Here is a 22,666-nt window from a genome sequence, read left to right as displayed (position 1 = left end):
GCAGAAGTCCTCACCAGCTCAGAAACGACAGAATCATTTGTTGCATCCTCTACGACTCGAGACATACAAGATGTTGGGCAAAATCAACCTGGCGTTGGTCGTTGCTATCTCCCTACTGTAGGTCAGAGGTCATTCTGTAACGGTTGAGAGGAGAAGCAGATTACGTGTTGTTGGCGGTGGTCTGGTGCTACTTCCTCATGTTGTTGAGCACCTCTTACCTCAGCTGCATCACAAAGACGTCATCAAAACAGACCCTGCAGCGAGCCTTGGAGAGCAAAGATACAAGCAACACAACAAAAACAGAACAACACAATACACTCGTTATATACATTTGCCCTTGATACCGCAAACACATTCACACAAATACTAGGTATGCTAACACGATAACGAAGATCGGAGCCAGCGCAATCAACCGATCACGGTCTCCTGTCGTAAATCGTTACGTCGAAGGACCGTTTTCAGAAGTCGTGAAAGATCTCAAGACAGACAGACGCTACAGGAGCACTTAGCGTCGGACCGGACGGTGTCTTGCGTAGTTTCGCGGGCAACCTCGAAGTCATTGACTACCGTCAGCTGGATCCCGAGCAGGTTCGATGGTTCGGCAAGCAACAGCTCAGTGCCTGGTCGAACGATGCAGAGATACCAGATTCAGTATCTGCCTTGGTACAAGTTACTATTGACGGACGACTTGTCACAGACGAAAAACTTCTTCTACACCCCAGCGAGAAGCCGCAAATAGGAAAGAAGTCTTCTTCCACTCAGAGTGACAAGCGAAATGCAGATGACCTTTTTATCCGGCAATCAGCCCTCTGTGCTGGTACATATTACGAGAGTCTTAATGAGTGTATCCCGAGGGGTTGCAATGCCTGCTACTTTCCCAACGGCCCGCCTGACGATCGTTGCCTGGACCCCAACCCCAACCTTCCACAGCTCTTCTGGTCTCAGCGCTTGCTTCGCGAACAACACCCATTGCAGCAGACATATCGTCTCGTGCTTATCGGGGTTATCTTTGTGCAAAAGAGTGTCGAACACTTCCTCAAGATCGCCTGGCAGCTCATTAAGCTTCTGTTGCATAGCTTCCACCTTGCCCTCGTCGTACGCTTCGTTGAGCATCGCCACCACGAGTACGACCCACATAAACACCCCCCCTGCTTTGCGCAAGACTTCGGCCTCGATGTCTTTGTCTTGTCCCCTGAGCTTGTCGTGGACATATCGAGCAATATCACAGTCGTGTTCATCAATCTCCTCTACAATAAGATCAAGGTTCTTCTTCATGCTAATAGTCGGATAATGGCGACTCGATAGACATACGTCGAGAGTCACGTTGGCTTTGACGGCACACACACTCATCTCTTCGAGGAAACCGACAACTTCCCGCACGTCAGCTTCCCGGCATTCGTCTAAGGCGTCAATGTGGATCAACAGCGGTTGTAACTGCGGTGTTTTTGCCTGCAGGCGTAGAAACTCCTTTAGCTCCGCTTCGCGCCATTCCCATCTCTCGTGTTTTTCCTCCTTGTCGCGGAAGTGGGGAAGAAAGCGTTCGTATAGAAGATCGTGCTCAAGCAGCTGGCACGTTATTGAGCGCAGCATGCCTAACGGCGTCTTCTCGAGCTTTTCACCTCGTGCATTGAAGAAGTATGCCACAGTGACGTGGTCCCGGAAGAACTGTGAGCCATTCTGCCAGATGTGTTTCATCAGCGTTGACTTGCCTGCTCCCGGCTTGCCCTTGATCCACAGCACCCCGTTGTGGCTCTGGAGGTCGCTTCTGTCACACCACCTCTGGAACTGCGAGATTTCGAAAATCCACTCGCACGTGTCTTGGTGAGCAGTGGCTATGTCCTGACGTCGCGCATCGATGGTGGCAAAGCTTAGTGAGCTCAAACATCCTATCAAATCAGGGTCAGCTTTGTTGACAGCAAAGTAAAGAGGCAGCTGAACGGCCGCTGCGTACATGTCTCACTACCACCTGCAACAGCACTTGACAGGAACAATAAGAAACAATACGGTATAAGAGTAAGCAGCCGCGCACTCACGTCTACGTTCGTCTGCTAGCACCTTAGCCGGATCCAAGTCTTTCAGCGGATCGCCTGCATTGCGTTAGCACTGTAAAATCTACACAGGCAATAATTTCTCGCTGTTCTAGTCCTTACGTACGACCAAAAAACTGATTCTGCGCATTGTATTGCCGACTCATGAGGCTGATGTAAACCTCGCAATCCTAGCTCTTAATCAACACTAAATATCAACTAAGAGATCTGCTGCCTATACGTACGGAGTCTCTTGAACTACCCTCCAACGCTGACGCGCTGGGACGCGCGCCTGACGCGATTGCCAGCCCAACTCAAAGAAGCTCACCAAGCTAGAGGAGCAGGTGATTATCAGACATATACTCGACTTGGATACACGTGGATTTGCGCCTACGTACGATGCTGTACGTGATATGGCTGATAAGCTGCTGGCTGCGCGCGGCGCTGGTCAGGTAGGCGTCCACTGGCCGCGCAACTTTGTCAAGCGTACAGACAGTCTCACGACGCGTTTCAATCGAGCGTACGATAGACAGAGAGCCCAGTGTGAGGATCCAGCCCTAATTAGGAGCTAGTTTAAGCTTGTAGAGGAGACAAAGGCCAAGTACAGCATCTGCAATAATGACGTCTACAACTTTGACAAGGCTAGCTTTATAATGGGCAAGATCACAACTCAGCTCGTCGTGACAGGGTCAGAGAGGAGAGGCAGGCCAAAGGCTATCCAGCCAGGCAATCGTGAGTGGGTGACGTTGATCGCTGCAATCAACGCAGCTGGCTGGTCAGTCCCACCATTCCTCATCTTTGCTGGCAAGTACCACCTCTCTGCCTGGTACGAGGAGGATATTCCACGCGACTGGGCAATTGCAGTTAGCGACAATGGCTGGACAAACAACGAGCTAGGCGTAGAGTGGCTGAAGCACTTCAACGCTCACACGAAGACTCGCGTCGTTGGTGCGCGCCGCCTGCTCGTCCTTGACGGCCACGCGAGCCACCACTCTCTTGAGTTTCAAGAGCTTTGCAAGGAGAACAATATCTACACGCTCTGCATGCCACCTCACTCATCCCACCTGCTGCAGCCGCTTGACGTTGGCTGCTTCTCGCCGTTGAAGCGCGCGTACAGTCGTGAGGTTGAGAGCCTGATCCGCCAACACATCAACCACATCACTAAGCTCGAGTTTCTGCCAGCGTTTAAGGCAGCATTCAATCAATCGCTCACCTCAGCCAATATCTGCTCAGCTTTTCGAGGCGCAGGCCTTGTTCCTCTCCAGCCAGACGCTGTTCTATCGAAGCTAGACGTGCAGCTGCGTACGCCGTCTCCAGCTGCTGCTCTACTAGAGGCTCCCTGGGAGGCTCGTACACCGAGCAACGTACGCGAGCTTGAGGCTCAATCAACTCTTATACGTGAGCGCGTACGCCAGCATAAGAGCTCGTCACCAGCTTCTATTATTGAAGCAATTAACCAGCTAAAGAAGGGCGCTGAGGTGATGATACTCTCTGCTGAGCTGATGCGCGATCGGATCACCAGCCTTGAGCGAGCCAACAAGGCAGCGTCAGTGCGTAAGCAACGGAAGAAAAAGCGTATACAGAAGCGAGGGACCTTAACAAAGGGAGAGGGAGAGTATATACTCGCTCAACGTGAGGTTGAGCAGCAGATTTCTTGTGAAGAGCGTCAAGGAGGAGCGCGATTAGGCCTTAGCCGCCAGGCTCTCGCGCGCTGCACAAGGTGCAGAGAGACTGGGCATAACTCACGTACGTGTAGAAAAGATACATTAGATACTGCTTAATTTACTCTGCAAACATCTATATATTATGTTATCACGTTGTTGAGATATACGCTTGTAGAGGTGCGCAAAGTTGGTAGGGTGGCCCGCTCGCTTGTATGGCCCGCTCGCTTGTAAAACATGTTACAAGCGCTTTCTTCCCTACTTTTGCAAGAAAGAGGAGAAACACAAGAGATAGGAATAGCAAAAAGTAGAGCTAAAAGAGTTTCTCCTCTTGCAGGCAAAGACGCCACAGTTACAACTACTGTTTATCTACATTAATGCCTTAGACAAATATTAGGAATCTAACGTGTAGGAAGTTGTTAGTCTTCTTAAAGAGATAAGTGTGTGTGCTATTAAAGCCAACGTAACACTTAACATATGTCTATTAAGTCACTATTACCTAGCTATTAGCATAAAGAAGAATATTAATCTTGTTGTAGAGAATGTTAATAAGCACAACCACAACATCACCTAGTATGTCCACAACAAGCTTGCAGAACAAGACAAAGACATTAAGGCTAAAGTCTTGCACAAAGTAAGGGGGGTGTTTATGTAGGTTGTACTTGTAGTTGCAATGCTTAACAAAGCGTACAACAAGGGCAAGGTCAAAGCCATGCAACAGAAGCTTAACAAGCTGCTAGGCAATCTAGAAGAGGTGTTTAATACTCTTTTGCACAAAGACAATCCTAACAAGCACAAGACAACATGTCTGCTGCAATAGGTGTTGTTCGCGAAGCGAGCGCTAAGACTAGAAGAGTTATACTTTGGCATGATGGCCAGAACACAGCTAGGGACTCTGGGTGCTTGGGATAGCTTAAAGATCACCAGCGAGGTTATTCAGCGTTGAGTCACTAGCTCTTTGAGAGGCCTGATCAAGGTACGCAAAGGAGAGGAGAGGACAGTGCAATTTATTCACAAGTTAGTTAATGACTTCCTCTTGCAAAACGAGCAGCTCTAGACGCTAGACTCTGCGCTGCAGTTGAACGTGATAGGGACAAGTCATGACTGTCTGAGGGCTTGCTGCATGTCGTATCTCAGCATAGGCGGACTGGCAGTGGCTGAGCGATTGCTGCTAGTAGAGAAGACTGCATTAAACTACCTGCTGCTGGAGTATGCATCAACTCATGTTCTACAACATGCTAAAGAAGCTCAGGGGAGAGGTGTTGTGCAGACAGAGCTCTTTAGATGGCTGCACAACTGCAAGAGCTTCAAGTGGCTGAGACGCTTTCACAATGCATTTGAAGATATACCAGGACTAGGGTGCAGCAAGGGCGTCTTGCTGGTCTACATGCTGTCACTGCACGGCTGGCGAGAGCTGCTCAGGGCTGTGCTGTGTGAGGGTGGGGCAGATGTCAATGCTCAAGGCGGACCGTATAGCAGTGCGCTGCAAGCAGCTGCATATAAGGTCAACAGCAAAGTAGTGAAAATGCTGCTTAAGAAGGGCGCAGATGTCAACGCCAAAGGTGGTCTGTATAGAAGCGCACTGCAAGCAGCTGCATTGGATAGCAAAGAGGAAGTAGTGAAGATGCTGCTTGAGAAGGGAGCAGACGTCAACGCTGAAGGCGGTGTGTATGGCAGCGCGCTACAAGCAGCTGCATTGGAGGACAACGAGGAAGTAGTGAAGATGCTGCTCAAGAAGGGCGCAGATGTCAACGCTCAAGGCGGTTTGGTCAACAGTGCGCTGCAAGCAGCTGCATATAAGGGCGACAAGGAAATTGTAGAGATGCTGCTTGAGAAGGGCGCAGACGTCAACGCTCAAGGCGGTCTGCTCAGCAATACGCTGCAGGCAGCTGCATTGGGGAGTGAGGATGAAGTCGTAAAGATCCTGCTCGAGAAGGGCGCAGACGTCAACGCTCAAGGCGGTGCATACGGCAGCGCGCTATGGGCGGCTGTAGCTGAAGACAAAGGTCGTGTTGTTGGAGTGTTGCTTGAGCACGGAGCAAACGTCAACGCTCAGTACAGGTCTCTTAGCAGTGCATCAGATGCAAGCTCCTGGAAGACTCGCTAATTACAGCAGCAGTAAGTGTTGTCTCAACCACGTGTTTCGCAGTTTGTTCTCTCTTCTTCCCTGTTCTGGCCGATCCGTCATCTTTGGCGGCCTTTTGCTTACCGCTGTTTTGTATCTTTCCTATCTTGCCTGAATACAACGTCTTGGATTTTTGCTCTATGTACAATTGAGACGGATCAGCTGAAGTAGCTGCTGCTGTGATGTCAAGCTTGATCTCAGTATACGAATAGGGGCTTCGCTGCAGCGAGTGGCAACAGTCGTACTGCGTTGAGCACAATACTAATTAATTGCACCTTGTACATCGTACAAAGCTCACGAACGCGAGGACTCTAGTGAATTGACGCGTTATCAAGAACGATTACTGAGTACCTAGGCGTAGTATGTGGCAACACAGAGCGTTCGAGGAAGTCCTCCATGATCTCTGAGGTAATAGCGCCTTGGAAAATGGTGTAACGTTAACAGAGGTACCTGTTGACCGTTATCGCTGGCAAAAGTGACCATCGCTTACTCTGTCTTATACTATACTCTAGTTTAACTGGTGTGTTGACTCTACTTTAGCTGTACTTGCGGTCGCTAGTTCTCTTGTTGCAAGCGCTTTCATCTATTGTGATGACTTGCTTAGCCTTGTACTGTTGCATCCTCGCTCTGTATACGCGCTGGAGTGACTTGCTCTGCTCCCTTGCCTTCTTTGTTGCCAGCTTCCTGCTGTAGTTAAGCTTTATTAGAGCTCTCTACACTGTTGGAAATAATGCTATTACATCATAATCCTTGTATAAAAAAAGCTGCATCTTATCTAGATAAGCGCTGGGTCTGCCTTTGAGGTACTTAGCCAAGCCCTCTACCTGAGCCTGTTGAAGCAGCGGAGGTCTACCTAGCCGTACTGTGGAGGGCGGATAGCACTGTCCCCAGTACTCCAGGCTTAGCCGCAGCTTTGCCACAGTGTGGCGATCAACACTACAAGAAGCAGAAACTACAGAGTCGATTTGCCCAGCAGCTATAAGCTCCGTTACAGACTGCTGGGTGGTGACAGGCAAACGTTTACCAGCCGCGCATCGTGGATGGGTTGCCGCGTGGAGTCTCTGCCCCATCAACACCAGAAAACGGTCGCGATAGTAGCGATAGAGCCTCACAAATAAGTTAAGAGTAACGTAGTTCACAAGCGAGCGGTCCAACCCAAGCGAGCGGTCCATCCCAACCATGATAGCCTAATAACTACTTTGCATTACAATGCCATCCCAACGCAACGTGCAATTAACCTATACTGAAGGGACCTTACAGCTTGCTATCCAAGCTACAATTAAAGATCGCGACGAGAGTGAAAGACGCGCTATTGCAGCCTTCAGCGTACCTTGAACTACTGTCCGCTGACGACGCCAAGGAGCCCTCTCTCGACGCGATCGCGAGCCCAATTCAAAGAAGCTGAGCAAACTGGAGGAGGAGGCCCTTGTACAACGTATACTTGAGCTTGACACAAGAGGAATACCTGCTACAAAGGCTATGGTGCGAGATATGGCCAATGATCTGCTTGCTGAGCGCGGTGGAGAGCCTGTTGGCAAGCACTGGGTAGACAACTTCAAGACGCGTACGCCTGAGATCAAGCTTCGAAGGAGCCGTCCATATGATCGCCAGCGAGCCCTTAACGAAGATGCACGCGTTATAACGCCCTGGTTTGAGCTAGTTGCCAACACAAAGGCCAAGTACGGCATCACAGACGAAGACATGTACAACTTTGACGAGACAGGCTTCATGATGGGGGTTATCCATAGCCAGATGGTCTTTATAGGCTCTGAGAAGCGTAGCACAAAGAGCCTGCAGCTAGGGAACCGTGGTTGGGTCACCAATATACAAGGAGTCAACGCCAAAGGATGGGCTATCCCACCCTTCCTTATCTTCCCTGGCAAGGTCCTTATTACCTCATGGTTTCACAATCTACCTCGGGATTGGGTAATTGAGGTTAGTCCTAATGGCTGGACGTCGAATGAGCTTGGTATTGCCTGGCTGAAGCACTTCAATACCCATACAAAAGACCGGAAGGTGGGTGCACACAGGCTGCTGATTGTGGACGGCCATGAGAGCCACAGCTCACATGAATTCCACAAACACTGTGAGGAAGAGAAGATTATTGTTCTCTGTATGCCTGCTCACTCGTCGCACCTGCTGCAGCCACTTGATGTGGGTTGCTTTTCGCCTTTAAAGCGGGCATATGGTGATGAGATCAGTGGCTTGGCACGGTACGGCTCCAAGCAGATCAAGAAGGAGGCTTTCCTACCAGCCTTTAAAGCAGCTTTTGAGAGGTTAATCACGAAGGAGAACATCTGTGCAGGCTTTAGGGGCGCTGGACTAGTTCCACACAACCCAGAGGCGGTGATATCAAAGCTTGATGTGGTCCTTCGTACGCCAACTCCACCAAAGCTAGAGGACACCCCATGGGAATCGAAAACTCCAAGCAACCTCTGTGAGATAGAGGCTCAGTCAACGCTGGTTCGTGAGCGTGTACGACTGCACAGAGATTCCCCAGTTTCTCCTCTGCTTAGAGCAGTTGAGCAGCTGAACAAGGGCATTGCACGGATAGGGCATGATAGCGTGTTAATGCGACAGGAAATAGCAGGGCTTCGCAAGGCAGTAGAGATAGCAACAGAGGTTAGAGGTCGAAAGAGGAAGTATATTCGGGCAGCAGAGAGTCTCACGGTAGGTGAGGTAGCTGATTTAATAGCTGAAAGGGAGGGTAGTGGGCAGCAGGGGGGCGGAGAGCCTGCAAAGAAGGTGCGCACACAGAGGCGTTGCGGACGTTGTGGAGAGACTAGCCACAACGCTCGCACCTGTGCAGTTGAAATTGTCAATGCATCTAATAGCGATGAGTCTAAATAGTATCTCTATCACCTGCAAATTGCAGTAAGTGGTGGTGGTGTTGCAGCATATGCATTGCAATCATCTTAACTCTGTTAGGTGGACCACTCGCTTGGGTTGGACCGCTCGCTTGTGAACTACGTTATGCGGAAGGTCAAAGAAACCTTTGCAAGTATCAAAATACACTTAGGTTTGGCCGATAGGTGATGCGTTAAAGATTCCGACTTACCCCTCGTCAGTGCACGTGATGTCCATGGTATTTTGAAACCCACCCATAAGGTCAAAACAGGCAGATCTCGTCTGGCATTGGCTGCTGCAAAAGAATTCAGACTGTATCGATCTCGAACTCACTGCCCTATGCTGTCACCATACACATTGTATTGACCGGCCGGGATCGTAGTCCAACGACTATAGCTGGTGAAGCTGGCAGTCTGGCGAAGAGAGAGCTAATGTTGGCGACATAAAAGACCAGGCTGCGTGCTATCAGACGATCATTGCACCGGCTGCAATTGGCACAAAGAAGATAAAATCGATCGGTGATAGTAGGACCCGACCACCGAGTTTAAGGACCTAGTGCTTACGCAAAGCTGGTCTCCCCTGCATACAGATTCCTGTAATCAGGGCTAATTTATGCGCCCTCTTTGCCCAAATCCTGCACCACCACTACCGGAAACGGTAAAATTAAGGATCTTTGTGGTGAACGGCCAGGAGATAACAAGGCTTCCCGTTCGCTCAGCCCTATTTAAGCAACGTACCGGCGGATTAGTGGTTAGGTGGGTGACCACTAGCGAATACCCGCTGTTGTATGTTTTTTGCCCCGTGTCCCCACCCCCTACCTCGCAGGAACGTCGCCACTTCGCTATCGATCACTTTTTTGCCCGGTCGAGGACTTAGTCGTTGCTAAGATAGCGATATCTACTTGCTTGTGCGAGGTTCGCAGATGAAGGGGGACCCATATTGCGACCATGACTCAAGAGGAAGGGGTAAGACTGGGCTGCTTGCATCTGCAGCATTGCCAACAGGACGTACAAGGCTACGGTAAAGGCCAATTACCGTGACCTACGGCAGTGATAGGCAGCTACAACGTCCTAAAATCTACAGGATTATATAGGCTTAGCGACGAACTCTGTCCATTGATCGTATACCCAGGCATGGATACCAAGCTTCGCGCGAGAGATCTTGGTCACTCCAGCTGGCGTCCTGCTGAGGTAGTGAAGCTGCCTTCCGATGGAGGTTGTGAACGCCTTCAGCACTACGAACAGCTCCTCGGTCTGCTCATAGGCGTTCTTGATATCAAGACAGATGCTACCAAGGCAACGTTTGCGATGAGACCCTGGAAGTACAAGATCGAGGGCAGATTGGATCTTACTCTGGGGAGATCACTTAGCAAGGCTCGGTGTAAGACTGTCATATTCTCTTGCGTATTGGAACAGCTGATCGGCGCTGGACTGCCAATCTTCCTGACGGATTCGATTCTGTTATCACCAAGTCGTAGGCGGCATGCGCCACCAAATTGCGCATCTCCTCTGACCACCCGGTCGTTGATGAAGAAGGCCTAACGTATTCATGAAACATGCTGTGAAGCGTTAATATCTGTCTGAACGTCCGGTGATGAGGCAAGATCAATCAAGTGAAGTCGAGAACGCTGACATCGGAGCTAGACCCGGGCGTACTAACTAGATTGGGGTAGCTGAGCTCCACTTTCACCGCCGCCCCTCCAGATCTCATCGTAAAGCTCCTGAGCAAGTCTCACGATGTGGCAGGTCTGACCTGAGTAGTTATAGGAAGACTGCCCAACAAGAGCTCACGGCAGCTGCCGACTTCTACCGTCACGTCTGCCGCAGGACCGGCGACACCAGCAAGCGAGACATCGTCAACGTCATTCCCACGCCTACATTCGCGCATCTTGCCGCGCATACCGTGCACGCCCGCGCACCACCGAAGACATCTACCAAGATGGCGTCCCCGCCGATAAACACGCTCACGATGCCGCCGCGCTTCAACGTCGAACTTGATCGTACCGATGCCGGCGTGCCCTTCCGCGCGTCGCAGTCGCACATCCACCACACATGGGCGCGCACCTTCCACGCTCGACCGGAGCTGTACATCCGGCCCCAGTCGCTGGAGGAGATCCAGAAGGTCGTCACCCTTGCCCGTCGCATGCGCCGCCGCGTCGTCACGGTCGGATGCGGACATTCGCCGTCAGACCTCACCTGTACGTCGGCATGGATGGTCAACCTCGACGACTACAAGGAAGTGTTGAAGGTGGACAAGGAGCGCAATACCATGACGGTACAAGCCGGTATCCGCATGCACAGCCTGAACGAGCAGGCGAAGGAGCACGGCCTCACCATGCCGAACTTAGGCAGCATCGATGTGCAGAGTCTCGCAGGCGCAATCGCCACAGCGACACACGGCAGCTCTATGCAGCACGGCCTGCTGTCTGACAGCGTGCGTAGTCTGCGCATTGTCCTTGCGAACGGCCAGGCGGTGCGCTGCTCTGCCACACAGTCGCCGGATCTGTTCCGCGCAGCACTCGTCTCGCTTGGTGGCATTGGTATCATCGTGGAGATTGAATTCGAACTGGTCCCGCAGACGGATATTGAGTGGGTCCAGACCATTCGTCCCATCGAAGACGTACTCACAGACTGGAACAACGGCCTCTGGACTTCGAATGAGTTTGTACGCGTGTGGTGGCTGCCTTACATGAAGCGTGCCATTGTCTGGCGCGCCTCGACTACGAAAAAGGAACACGTCAAACCCCAATACAACTGGTACGGCGGCAGCGTCGGCTTCCACACCTACCACATCCTGCTCTGGATCAGTCAATACGTCCCTCGCTTTCTGCCATGGGTAGAGTGGTTTGTCTTCGGCATGCAATACGGCTTCAAAGACGGCGCCATCATTTCCGCAGTCGAAGAACAACGCAACGGTCTTCTCATGAATTGCCTGTACTCACAGTTCGTCAACGAATGGTCTATTCCCCTTCAGCACGGCCCCGAAGCCCTCACACGGCTCACAAACTGGCTGCACGGCGACGAAGTCTCTTCCGGCATCCCCTTCACCTCCAAGGGCCTGTACGTGCACTCACCCATCGAAGTCCGCGTCGCCAACACCACCAAACGCACCTCCCCGCGCCCCTTCCTCGACACCACCTGCGAAGACTCACCCAGCCTGTACCTGAATGCCACGCTCTACCGTCCCTACAACCAAGATCCGCCCTGCCGCGAGCGCTACTACCAAGCCTTCGAGCACCTGATGAAAGAATACAACGGTCGCCCCCACTGGGCCAAGAACTTCCAGTCCGTCGACCACACCTACCTCTCGCAAGCGTATGGTAACGATCTGAGCGAGTGGACCCGTATCCGCAATGAAGTTGATCCCGAGGGCATGTTTCTTGGCGCGTGGCACCGCCGCACATTACTGCCGAGTAAGACAGAGATGCCTCTCTTCCCGCTCGAGGAGAAGGAGGTTGTGCGCCGCGACCGTCGCACCGGTGGTCAGGACTGGATTGGCGAGCAGGCGCGATGGTGGGACGGAGGAGTCGACGTTTTTGAGAAGATGAACCCTGATTCTGAGGACCACAGTGAAAGCGGCGAGTCGTTTGATTTGATGGCTGGTGCTGAGGCGGAGAGCTCGGTGCTGCTGGAGAGTCTGAGGGATGAGATGACGGAGACGGAGATCCATGAAAGGAGCAGTTATACCGAGACGACTACTCTGCTCGAGAGCATGGGTGAGTTCGTGCGCAAGGGTGAGAGCTTGACAGAAGAGAAGCAAGAGGTTGAACACTTCGTGAAAGAAGGCGATGATGGGAGTGGCAACTTCAACAAGATGTGAATACGATCCGCGAGCGGAATAATAGCACTCTTCACTTCATCAAAGCTTATCTCTGAATACTCGTCCTCGCTTGTCCGTGCCTTGTGTTGCTGCACATCGTTTGAGAAAATTACAAATTCTGCCCTCGAGGTCATTTGATCAGAACACATCGTAATATAAGGTCAAGCTCACACCGATAAACTCATCGCGTCGCACTGAGTTGCCTAGGAATGCGGACAGAAGACAGCGGGGCGAAATTAAGCGCGCCCAAGCCCTGCCTCCACAAGATCTTACAGTCATCAATGCTATCATTGCAGTTGTCTGCAAAACTGTCAGCCCAAACACTCCCGCCGTACGGACAATCTTCGTTGAGACCGCTTCCAGGCTCCAGCTACCTCTATCTCGGATGCATGTTGACATACATCAATCTCACATCCAGCGCAGAATCACGATACACAAAGTTGCCTGAAAAGGCTTGACTTTATTGACTGATGTCTGATGATGTCCGAAGCTTCAACCAATCATGTTCTCAATGTGCAAAGAGGCGCGGCTGGGATTATGGGGGCGGAATTCCATTTCATCCGTTGCTTACACCTCTGAGAACGCCTACCTGATCATATAGGGCACATTGCTCACTCCGACTTTCACAGGGTACCAACTCACACTTATCATCTTCCAACGGCGTTACTGGCGCTGCCTGCTCTGTCTCCCGCTCTATTCCGCAGACACTGCTGTCGACGATCTTGAAGGTTGCAACTGCATTTCTCTTCAGAGAACCAAGCTCCTGCTTGTATAAGTCTGCATCATGGGACGTGGACGAGATGAGCTGGAGATCTACTTCGATGAAGATAAGGATCTGCACGAGGTCTGGCCGCAGGTTGTTTCACAGTACGAAAAAATCACTAAACAGAAGCTGGACTCAGGGACCACTTTCAAGTCCTTCCAGACCAGAATCGATCAGGAAATTAGCAGCTCCAAATCAAAGGACACGAACACGCTCGTAAGGTTCTTAGAAACATTGGCCACTGCCTTGAGACGTTCGGGAGCATCATCGCACAAGGAGCAGGTATACTCTTCGGCCCAGCTTCTCAATGTTGGAACGCGATCAGCTTCGTGGTACAGGCGGCAAAAGGGTTTGGGGATGTTCTGGATGGGTTTGTCACCTTGATGGAACGCTCATCAGCATTCCTAAAGCAGCCGAACAACTTCCTAGAGCAGAAGCGTGGCGAAGGCGAAGCACGTCTGCCGTGTAGCCTCCGCGAGCCGGCATATGGCATGCTGTCGCAGTGAGTGCAAGCAGTGCGCAAGGAATTGAGGATTGAACTGAGGTTGTATTTGTGTGAAGCTACGAACGGTACATGTAGGTAAGTGATTGTAAACAGCGCTAGCCCTTGCTGGCATCGCGCCCTCACCAAAGGTGAGTTGCGACTGCAGAGGCTGAGAAGGAGAGGTCCTAAACCGCGACACATGCTCACTTTGTTCCTGAGCGTTCTCCAGAATTCGTACGAGCTGGCTACCAGTAAGAGGGAGAGACTTAAGACTATGATGGGGATAGTTCTCTTCAACGACGATCGCGGGGTAGCCCAATCCCTCGAGCTACTGGAGCTGCGCATTAAGGACTTCACAAACGCTTCGATTCAAGAGATCCTGTTTGACATCAAGGGGTTGGCGCTACACCTGCGTGAATCTGAAGAGGAGATGCACCGTCACCAGGCTGAGATCCGAGAACACCTCGAGGCCACGTACAAAGTTACCGAGCAGGTCCTGAGCGTTGCTCAGCAAATGAAATGGACCATAGATGGTCGTACCAGTAAAGACCAACACAAAGAGGACAAAGACAAAATCGCGAAAAGCCTGGCGCTTCAGAAAGCTGGAGAAACTGAGTCTTGGGAAAAGCGACGTAGCGAAGTTTGCAAAGGCCACGTCGAAAACACAGGCAAATGGCTCGAGCGTGAAAAGGGATTTGTCCAGTGGAGCGACGTCAATAACCAGAGCAAACAAGTGTTTGTTCTGAAGGCGGATTCTGGCTTCGGGAAGACGTATGCATCTAATCATGTCATCTCTTTTCTTCAGAAGAAGTACCGGGCCGGATCTGGATCAAGTCAGGTTTATCTGGCCTACTACTACTACGGCGATGACAAAGATGAGTCTCTGGAACGCTGCATTGGGTCGATCATATGCCACGGCAGTGGCCAACGCCTGTGGGCAGCCGGTGAATGTGGCTAGAGCCGGGGATCGTTGGAAGTATCTCATGTTGGGACTGTCCAGTCATATGAAGGGGACCTACTTCATCTGTATTGACGGTTTCGACAGTCGCGGACAGCTTAACAAGGACGATGCAACCATTGCAGCGATCGCACAACGTGCCGTGGCGAAAGCCGACTCCTCTGGAATTTCCATACGCTTGTTCCTTTCGGGCACTCCTGAGACAATCGCCAGGGTTCCGCAGCCTGCAGAAGGTGTTCACACCATCACCTTGGGGGCTAGCAATCCACCGCAAGGCCCTTTCAATGATCGCGGTGACGATGAATCGTTGTCACAGCCGCTCTTGAACACAAGCGATTCGGAAGCCGTAACAAGGTATCGTATCACGGAACTCTGCAAAGCCGAACCAGACCTCACGGAATTCTTGACTGATCCGAATATCAAGCTTCTGATTGAAGGCATCCGTGGCAACTATAATCACCTGGAGGCCAAAATCACCGAGATCAACTCCTGCGAGACAGAGAGACAGGTCCAGGATGTCATTAAAAATACCACCGTCGACTTAGACAGAGTGCAAAAAAACAGGCTCAAGGCTCTTGACATATCGCTGAGCACGGATCAGGTCAAAAAACTCAATGAGCTTCTCGTATGGGTCGCCGGTGTGAGCAACGGACCCACGATCAAGTTTCTCCAAAGCGCTCTGTACTTGAAATTCCGTGAAAACTTTCGGCTGGAATCTGAGGTCCGAAACACATACTTGGCTTTGCTCAAGACCGATGAAGACGGCGTCGTGACTTTCAAGTCCGACGAGCTTATTAAGATCCTCAGAGAGAATGATTCCCAAGACCCCGGGTCTGATGTCGCGGACCTCTACACTCAAGAGATCACTCCAGCGGAGATCGGCCTTTGTCGCCGATTCATCAAGAATGCCTGCGATACAGTGGATTACACCAGATTTAAATTCGACGATTTCTTCGACAACATGGTACACAAAGCGCACATTCATCTCTGCGATGAGAACTCTGTGAACTTCACAGTCTTCTGCTCATGCATCAAGGTCCTCAGTGAGACTGGAAACGACACCAATCTCGAGAAGCTTTGCAATTACGCTTCCATATGGTTCTACGAGCACCTCAAGACCCTCGTGGAGAACTTCGAGACATTCGAGCCCAGCAGGCAGTCGCTGAGCGCAACCGGGCGCGAGCTTGTTAACTTGTTCTACGACGCTGAGTTGATTGACGTGTGGTTCTCCAAAACGAATCTCGGCTGTCTGAAGTACGATTGGCTTTACCGCGATGAGTTCATTGACCCTTTGACAAAGTTTTGGAAGAACCCGCATGTAGCGAAAGGATATGCGAAAGACATAGAGAAGACTTCGTGGGTGAAAAAAGTCACTGCGGAATCAGTGAACAAGTATATGATCCTCGAGCGAGTAGCAACACGACTGGCACAACATTGGTTCAGCTGCACAGGAACAATGGATGATCAGTATCTCTGGACATCCTTTGGTCTTGTGGCCAAGGTGAGTTGCGCCTTTCTTTCGTTTTAATGCTTGGTTAATGATCGAGTAAGGGTGCGGGCAAGGCTTTTGAGGACAAGTCCCCCTCTCTCCTGGAGATTGATGTTTTTTTTGAGTGGGTCAAGAACAAGAATTTCGAGATCGAAGACCAGACCTGGGCTTACCGCAAGGGTTCTTTCTACCTTGCGTTCGAACACCACAGAGAAGCCATCAGTAAGTACGAGAAAGTTGGAGAGCAATCAGAAATTGGCTGGGGGGTGGTTCTGGGTATGTCACGAGCGCATGAAGCGCTGAAAGAGTTCGAAACAGCACTGCAAGACATACAAAGGTTCAAGTCATTGAAGAACAGGTTCTTCCAGGCTGAAAAAGAATACAAACTCGCATATTGGGATGTTCTACTGGCCGAAGGCAATTGCAACAAGCAGAGCCATGACTACGAGTCCGCTGCCAAGTGTTACAAAGATATCTTGGACCAGGAAGTTGAGGAAGAACTGTGGCCAGGACAGGTGCACACAGCTGCACTTTTAGGTCTCTTCATAGCCTGGAACGAGGTGAAGAACTATTGCTTGATTGTGGACTTCATGCGCAGCTGGAAGAACGCCACAGCCAAAGACCGGGGTCCAGCTTACTGGCTACAGAAGGTTACGTACGATGACAACTTCCATGGGCACGTCGCGACAGCAGCAAAACATACCGATGCTGTGGATGAGCTGTGTTTGCTCTATCAGGAAGTGATTGACAGCCAGCCAGCGAAGCTAACCACGGCCGATGAGCAAGACAACAGAGTCTCGCGCTATACCAAAGGGCAATTGCAATACTACCAAGCCGTTCTTCGATTTCATGGAAGTCAATCTCAGAATAATCAACTAAGAGGCATGCAGTCTTGGGAGGAGATCGTACAGAGATCCGATGAGCCATTAATGTCCTGGTTCACAGCATACAGCGCCAGTAGGAGACTAGCTCGGTCTCTCCTCGACAAGGCAGCCACTGCAGCTTCTTCAGAACTTTCCGGGAGCTACATGAACAGGCTTGAGACGCTTGCCAAAATGAACAACAGGGTTATTCGCGACCTTCGTCAGGGCCAGTCTGACCCTCGTCTCTGCTTATTGAGACTTTACCATCTTAAGAGCGACCAGTCGTTAGCTTTTGCGGAGGCACAGAACCGACTTTGTAGTGTGTTCGACCAGTGGCCTGGAAACGCAGACGACGACTCGCTTCAGCTGCGGTTCCAGAACCTCGCACAGACCTTGACTGTCCTCGACAAAGACGTTGACGCCATTGCAGTGTGGCAAGCAGTAGAGCCCAAAAATTCACAGGATCCCGTTTCAGCGGATGCGAAAGTATCAGACTCCCAACAACCAGCAAGCTCATGTTCTGATGTTTCAGAGTCGAATAGTGCGCCAGTCCCGCTTGAAGACAAGATCAATGGAGCGACAGACACGCCCATCTCAGCGAAAAACACGCCCAAAGCATATATATCTGGCTATACATGTGATGGATGTGACGAGACACAGTGGAAGGATATGTTGGCTGATTGTTGGGTGTGCAAAAACTGTCTTTGCGTGCAGCTGTGCCCACCTTGCCACGAGAAGCTTCAGGCCGACAATGGGCACCCTCTAGTCTGCAACAAGGAGCACAAGATCATCTACCTTCCTCCATTCGAGAAAGATCTGTGGCTGGGCCTGTCGTCAGGAATGATGATCGTCAACAAGAAGCCGTATCTCGTCTGGAGTGGTTGAACAAGATCCGCGATGAGTACAAGGTGCAACAAGAGCAGATTGATATTCTCAAAATTGAGAAAGCGAGGGAGCTGAAGGCTGCCACTTGTATCGCCAAGCATATCTTGCGATGGCGAAGGAGACTGCTCCTACTAAGGGCTGCGAAACAAGCGAGACAAGCGAGACAATCGGGACCCCCTACACTCCGTCGAGCTCAGACGGCGAGGTAGATCGTGTAATTCCAAAGCAAGATACCATATATGCAGCGCAGAAATCAGCAAGCGGAACCGTCAGGAGCGGAAAGTTCAGATATTTGTGGTCAAAGGCTATCCATTATGTAAGACCGCTGTGCACCCTTCTCATCATCCAAGAAGATTTTGCGCGTGTTGGATGGCCGCCTGCGGAGGAGTTTGATGTCGTTGGGTTGGGTTCGGCGAGCTTGGTCTCGCATGATGAGGAGGACCACCTTGTGGGTCTTTCATATATGGCGCCGCAGATTTACGCATTGCTTGGGGGGCCAGAGTGGGAGAATTCCGCTGTTGATGGGGTTGCTATACAATAAAGACTGCTATGGCCTGGCACTTAGAGCTTTATCAAACGATAACCTCGAGAGCCTCTACGCTTGATGTGGCAACGCCAGTTCAGGGAACATCCACATCGACGACACTGATTCCGATAGCAAAGTCAGGCCCTGAAACATAAGACTGGAGATAGAATCCTGATTTTGCGGCGCTGAAGTTTGTCAATGCCGCTTGTAACTGTGTGAGCAGTGTCGGTCGGAGACCGTGATCAACGAGTGTATTGCTATCTGTTGTCGTGTTGTGATGTTCTGTTTCAGAAGCTCTCAGCTCTAGGGTAAGCGCACTTGCCCACCGGGCAGTACCTGCTAAATAGGATATCATGTGATCTAAGCCATGTGGTTACACCGCTTGACCTCGTGGCACCGCTAAATGGTATTGCTCGCTGTGCACAAGGCTTATACGTTGACAAAGTTGCGATAGTTCATTCGAAGGGATTACACTACGCTGAGAAGTAATCTGCAAGAAAAGGACGCTGTCAGATTAGATGCACTATCGTCTCCTTAGCTTGCGGGATCCGCTCTCGACTCTTCCAATCAATACCTCGCATTGGCCATTTATCCCATCAGCTGCATCTGATCTGTTGGCGGCCACCTGGTCTGCGCAAAGCTCAGGCACCTCTTGATACTCTGCAAGTACTTCCTCGTACTCTCGTCGCTCAAAATGTGCGCAGAGTTCTCGTTCTCGTGTAGCTTCTCTCGCGCACTGCGCTCGTGGATACCAACCATGGTGACTCCGATCGGCCACGCAGCGTTACCAATACTGAGTCTAAGGTAGCCGTCGTTTGCATCGACATATCGTCGCTCTTGTGCCGAGTGTACGATCTCCACAACAGGTTGGAGTATGCTGTCAGGAAGGTCGAACTTCTCTAGCTTCTTGAACAACGGCCGCATGTTCTCTCGCGCTTGTACCATGGCAGCGTATGCTTGCTTGCCCTGATAGCTCTCTTTGACATCTGCGTCTCGCAACGCCAGCGTAACATCCCATTCCTTGAGGACCATTGTGAAATAGCTTGCTAGTTGTCTGAACAGGAATCTGCGCGCTTCGGCGTCCTTGGGTATATGAAGCCCCACTTTCATATCCTTCTCCGGCACAAGCTGCAGCGTGGTAGGTATTGGACCGTCGGTCACAATCGCTGCCAGACTATCTGCGCCTATGCGTTTTTTGTAGCGCTTCAGGCGCTGCTTGTGTGTCTCGCCGAAAAGTCGTACCGGTTCGTTAAGGGTTCGTAACCTCTCGATAAGGTCCTCTTCGGGTATGTCCCCATCCTCAGGCACTGGCATACCCTCCTCGCCATCCTTTTGTTTGGGTGGCAGATCAGGTAACCCTAAGCGTTTTCTCCTCTTGCTTTCCTCGGCCTCCTCTTCCTCTTCCCTTATGCGCCGGGACTCTTCAGCAAGCCGCCTGCGCTTCTCTTGCCTCTCAGTTTCTCTCTCTACCTCTTTTTCATCTGCTTTCCGCTTCTGGGCTAGTTTTCCCCGGCGCGCCTTCTCCTCGGCCTCTTGCTCTGCGCGGTAAGCGGCTTGTCTTTGAGCCTCAATCTCGCTGCGCTTGAGGTACTTCTTTTCACTCGCAGGGGCTGGTGAAGCACTTTCCTTCCCTTTCTTGATCTGCGCTGACATCAGCTTTGCAAAGTCCATAATGCCGATAGGTGACGTTTGGTTGAATTATGGGAAAGTTCGAGCCTTCGATTTCGACATGACGCACCCGCCAAGATGCGCTAGTGGAGCTTGAGCTTGACGCGTGCCATTCCTCAGCTCCACCCGCTCGCTCAATTGTCGATGAACAACAACATCAACATGGCTGCTCAGATAGATCGAGAGACGACGACACCGTTCTTATTAAAGCTCTTTTACAAGCAAGGAGCTTATCACAGGTGCGCTGAAGCCTGAGCCCCCAGTAACCCACAGCACATTGATATCTCGCTACAGACTAGACGAATTCGACCCAGCACTGCCACGTCTCCCCACCCACCTTCAGATCTACACATGGCAAAGCTGCACATTACGCGAGCTTTGCGGTCTCTTCTTTGGCGCCTTGCCTAGTCTGTTGCCGCAGCCATATGCCGGCACACGAATCGCGTTTCGTCTCGTCTATCCCGATATACAAGGCTCCAACCGACCTGGCGCACAAGGACGCTATATCTGTCGAGATATCGGGTCTGTCATAATAGGTGCACGTACCGCCAATGATGAAAGCGATACGGGCGACAGCGACACGGCAACAGTGACCGAGGCGCTGAAGCAATTGAATGGCGATCCAGATAAAACCCTGGGCGACGCCAAGTTCCTGATAGGAGACTATGTCACATGTGCAGTCCTGCCACCGTTGTCTGACGGTAGTGTTCCAGCAGCTCCGCCACCTGCATCCGGTCCAGGACGAGGTGCACCAGCAGGAGGGTATGGCGGACGTGGTGACTTCGGCTTCGGTCGTGGAGGAAAAGGAGGAAGATATGACGAGAGGAGACCGTTTGACAATAGGAGACCTAGCAGAGGTGTTCCATCAGGCGAATGGAGGCGAGGTGAAGCACCACCGGAGCGTGAGCCTGGCTCCGGCAGAGGAGGAGGTGGTGCTGGTGCTGGAGGGCTAGATGGTAACTGGCATGGACGAGGAAGGGGACGATGGTGATATGGCTTAGAAAAGCACGCCAGCCCAGTATTGGGCACGATAGAACTGCGGCGTGCCCTTATTGCCGTAGCACGCCGTACTATCAGTCCACGACCCTCGACACGAAGTTTCACGGACCATGAGCATAAGCACGGAGTAGGAACAGTGTTATAAGGTCAACGCACCAGCTATGCTATCTGGAGCCGACCTTCGAGCGTCCGTTGAAGAGCACATCTGGACCTCATCCCGTGGCGCCCACATCAAGCTGAGCTCGAGCCCTTTCGAGGTCACAGTCCAAGCACGATCTTGATCCGAGCCCACTATTGATGTGGCGAGATCTCAAGACTGTGGGATGATGCGCTCAGATCCGTCATCGTCATCGTGGCGGAGATTACGGGACGGGATAGGAAGACCTCGAGACCAGAGTCGCACGTGGAATGCGCATCTTAGAAAGCATGCCAGCGTATCACTCATGACTTTAGGAGTGGCTCTCTGAGACTACAGTTTATGCATGCTAATGGCAACAGATAGACAATAATGATCACAATAGAAAGCCAGGCTCATGTGGCCCAGTCTTGCGCTTTAAGACGCTTGATACCAACGAGTCAACTCCACCTAGCTATTCATCATGAACTCGGATTCATCAATCGACTTTCACAGAATCAGCGGTCGGCTACGTTACGTTGGGATAATCAAATCATCAGTCTCGCCGTGCCATGCAAGCTACTTCTTGTTCAGGTCGATGGACCCGCTTTTAGGATGAAGTGGAACCTAGCCTTTTTATTGAAATGAGCAAATCCTTAGCAGTCGATCACGCTCACTGGCGTTTACAGGCGCATACCTATTCAACAAATGTTACCACTTGGAGTCAGTCCATTACATCACGCATTGAGACTGCACGCCCTCAACGCGCTTCCTACAGCAAAGTGGTGTGGGTAGCGACAGCAACGCATCCCGACCTTCAAATAATCATACCCTAGAGACGCATTGTGGTGCTGTCAGACTTGGTCCGCCGCCCAGCGCGCGCCTCTGGTCCAGCGAGTCTTTACTATCAGTCACAATCAGACGGGGGATGGCGCGGCAATGATGTGGGGACTTCGGCGATGTTCACTATTGTTTACTCGGACAGTTATCATCACGTCCGTCATGATGCTCGACTTGGGTCAATATTGCATGCATCAGTGCACGTACGTTTCAAACAAACACGTCTCTGCGACCTACGAAAGGAGCCGTGCCAATAGCTGTTGGTACCGTCATTGGTGTGTCGTTGTTGCTTTCACGCCACTCGGTTAGCACGGCGATGCAGCTGTGTACCGCGATTTGGTACTCACGCGTATTAACATCAGAAACACTAGCTGACGCGATGAACCAGGGACCTTGATGTATTTCTGCAGTGCATGTAAGAACACAGCGCGGCTGTGGCGAAGACCACAGGTCGTTGAAACAGCGTGACCGCAGCAACAACAAAGGAACTGAGTACGCACGGCCTTGAAGAAGATATGCCAACCTCAATCCGTCGCCTAGATAGCTCCTGCAGGGCTGTGGCTGCACCGCAACTAGCCTCGATGCTGCTATCTTGGT

General features: G+C 51.4%; 9 protein-coding genes across 9 annotated transcripts; 6 read left to right on the top strand and 3 right to left on the bottom strand.

Annotated features, from left to right (window-relative positions):
- Window positions 1–801: 801 nt before the first annotated feature.
- On the bottom strand, window positions 802–2,194 carry M421DRAFT_6446 (uncharacterized protein; the record flags this gene model as incomplete). Its single annotated transcript, XM_033596162.1, has 3 exons — window positions 802–1,886; window positions 2,034–2,087; window positions 2,155–2,194. 3 exons carry the CDS (start codon window positions 2,192–2,194, stop codon window positions 802–804), a joined length of 1,179 nt encoding a protein of 392 aa, XP_033447511.1.
- Window positions 2,195–5,312: 3,118 nt separating this feature from the next.
- On the top strand, window positions 5,313–5,630 carry M421DRAFT_22129 (ankyrin; the record flags this gene model as incomplete). Its single annotated transcript, XM_033588312.1, has 1 exon — window positions 5,313–5,630. A coding segment is annotated over one exon (318 nt), but the record flags the coding sequence as incomplete, so codon positions are not given.
- A 2,052-nt stretch (window positions 5,631–7,682) lies between these two features.
- On the top strand, window positions 7,683–8,195 carry M421DRAFT_28567 (CENP-B protein; the record flags this gene model as incomplete). Its single annotated transcript, XM_033588968.1, has 1 exon — window positions 7,683–8,195. A coding segment is annotated over one exon (513 nt), but the record flags the coding sequence as incomplete, so codon positions are not given.
- Window positions 8,196–9,793: 1,598 nt separating this feature from the next.
- On the top strand, window positions 9,794–12,479 carry M421DRAFT_93485 (uncharacterized protein; the record flags this gene model as incomplete). The annotated part of the gene is made up of 2 exons (XM_033598119.1): window positions 9,794–10,040; window positions 10,333–12,479. The coding sequence occupies 2 exons, from the start codon at window positions 9,794–9,796 to the stop codon at window positions 12,477–12,479; spliced, it is 2,394 nt and encodes a 797-aa protein (XP_033447508.1).
- A 1,025-nt stretch (window positions 12,480–13,504) lies between these two features.
- Window positions 13,505–14,285, bottom strand: M421DRAFT_185939 (uncharacterized protein). Its single transcript, XM_033587936.1, has one exon. It carries the CDS (start codon window positions 14,069–14,071, stop codon window positions 13,547–13,549), a length of 525 nt encoding a protein of 174 aa, XP_033447507.1. The 5' UTR covers window positions 14,072–14,285; the 3' UTR covers window positions 13,505–13,546.
- On the top strand, window positions 14,286–16,332 carry M421DRAFT_185940 (uncharacterized protein). The gene has a single exon (XM_033587937.1). It carries the CDS (start codon window positions 14,500–14,502, stop codon window positions 16,210–16,212), a length of 1,713 nt encoding a protein of 570 aa, XP_033447506.1. The 5' UTR covers window positions 14,286–14,499; the 3' UTR covers window positions 16,213–16,332.
- Window positions 16,333–18,884: 2,552 nt separating this feature from the next.
- Window positions 18,885–20,307, bottom strand: M421DRAFT_422101 (uncharacterized protein). Its single transcript, XM_033593060.1, has one exon. It carries the CDS (start codon window positions 20,116–20,118, stop codon window positions 19,036–19,038), a length of 1,083 nt encoding a protein of 360 aa, XP_033447505.1. The 5' UTR covers window positions 20,119–20,307; the 3' UTR covers window positions 18,885–19,035.
- On the top strand, window positions 20,278–21,106 carry M421DRAFT_65879 (uncharacterized protein; the record flags this gene model as incomplete). The annotated part of the gene is made up of 2 exons (XM_033596276.1): window positions 20,278–20,354; window positions 20,410–21,106. 2 exons carry the CDS (start codon window positions 20,278–20,280, stop codon window positions 21,104–21,106), a joined length of 774 nt encoding a protein of 257 aa, XP_033447504.1.
- Window positions 21,107–21,253: 147 nt separating this feature from the next.
- On the top strand, window positions 21,254–22,023 carry M421DRAFT_185921 (uncharacterized protein). Its single transcript, XM_033587935.1, has 2 exons — window positions 21,254–21,569; window positions 21,617–22,023. The coding sequence occupies exons 1-2, from the start codon at window positions 21,438–21,440 to the stop codon at window positions 21,875–21,877; spliced, it is 393 nt and encodes a 130-aa protein (XP_033447503.1). The 5' UTR covers window positions 21,254–21,437; the 3' UTR covers window positions 21,878–22,023.
- Window positions 22,024–22,666: the final 643 nt, after the last annotated feature.

Source organism: Didymella exigua, assembly GCF_010094145.1.
Source record: "Didymella exigua CBS 183.55 unplaced genomic scaffold M421scaffold_18, whole genome shotgun sequence".
In the NCBI taxonomy this organism is placed as follows: Eukaryota; Fungi; Ascomycota; class Dothideomycetes; order Pleosporales; family Didymellaceae; genus Didymella; species Didymella exigua.
Note: the sequence above shows the minus strand (reverse complement) of the source record. Positions and strands in the feature narration are given on the sequence as shown.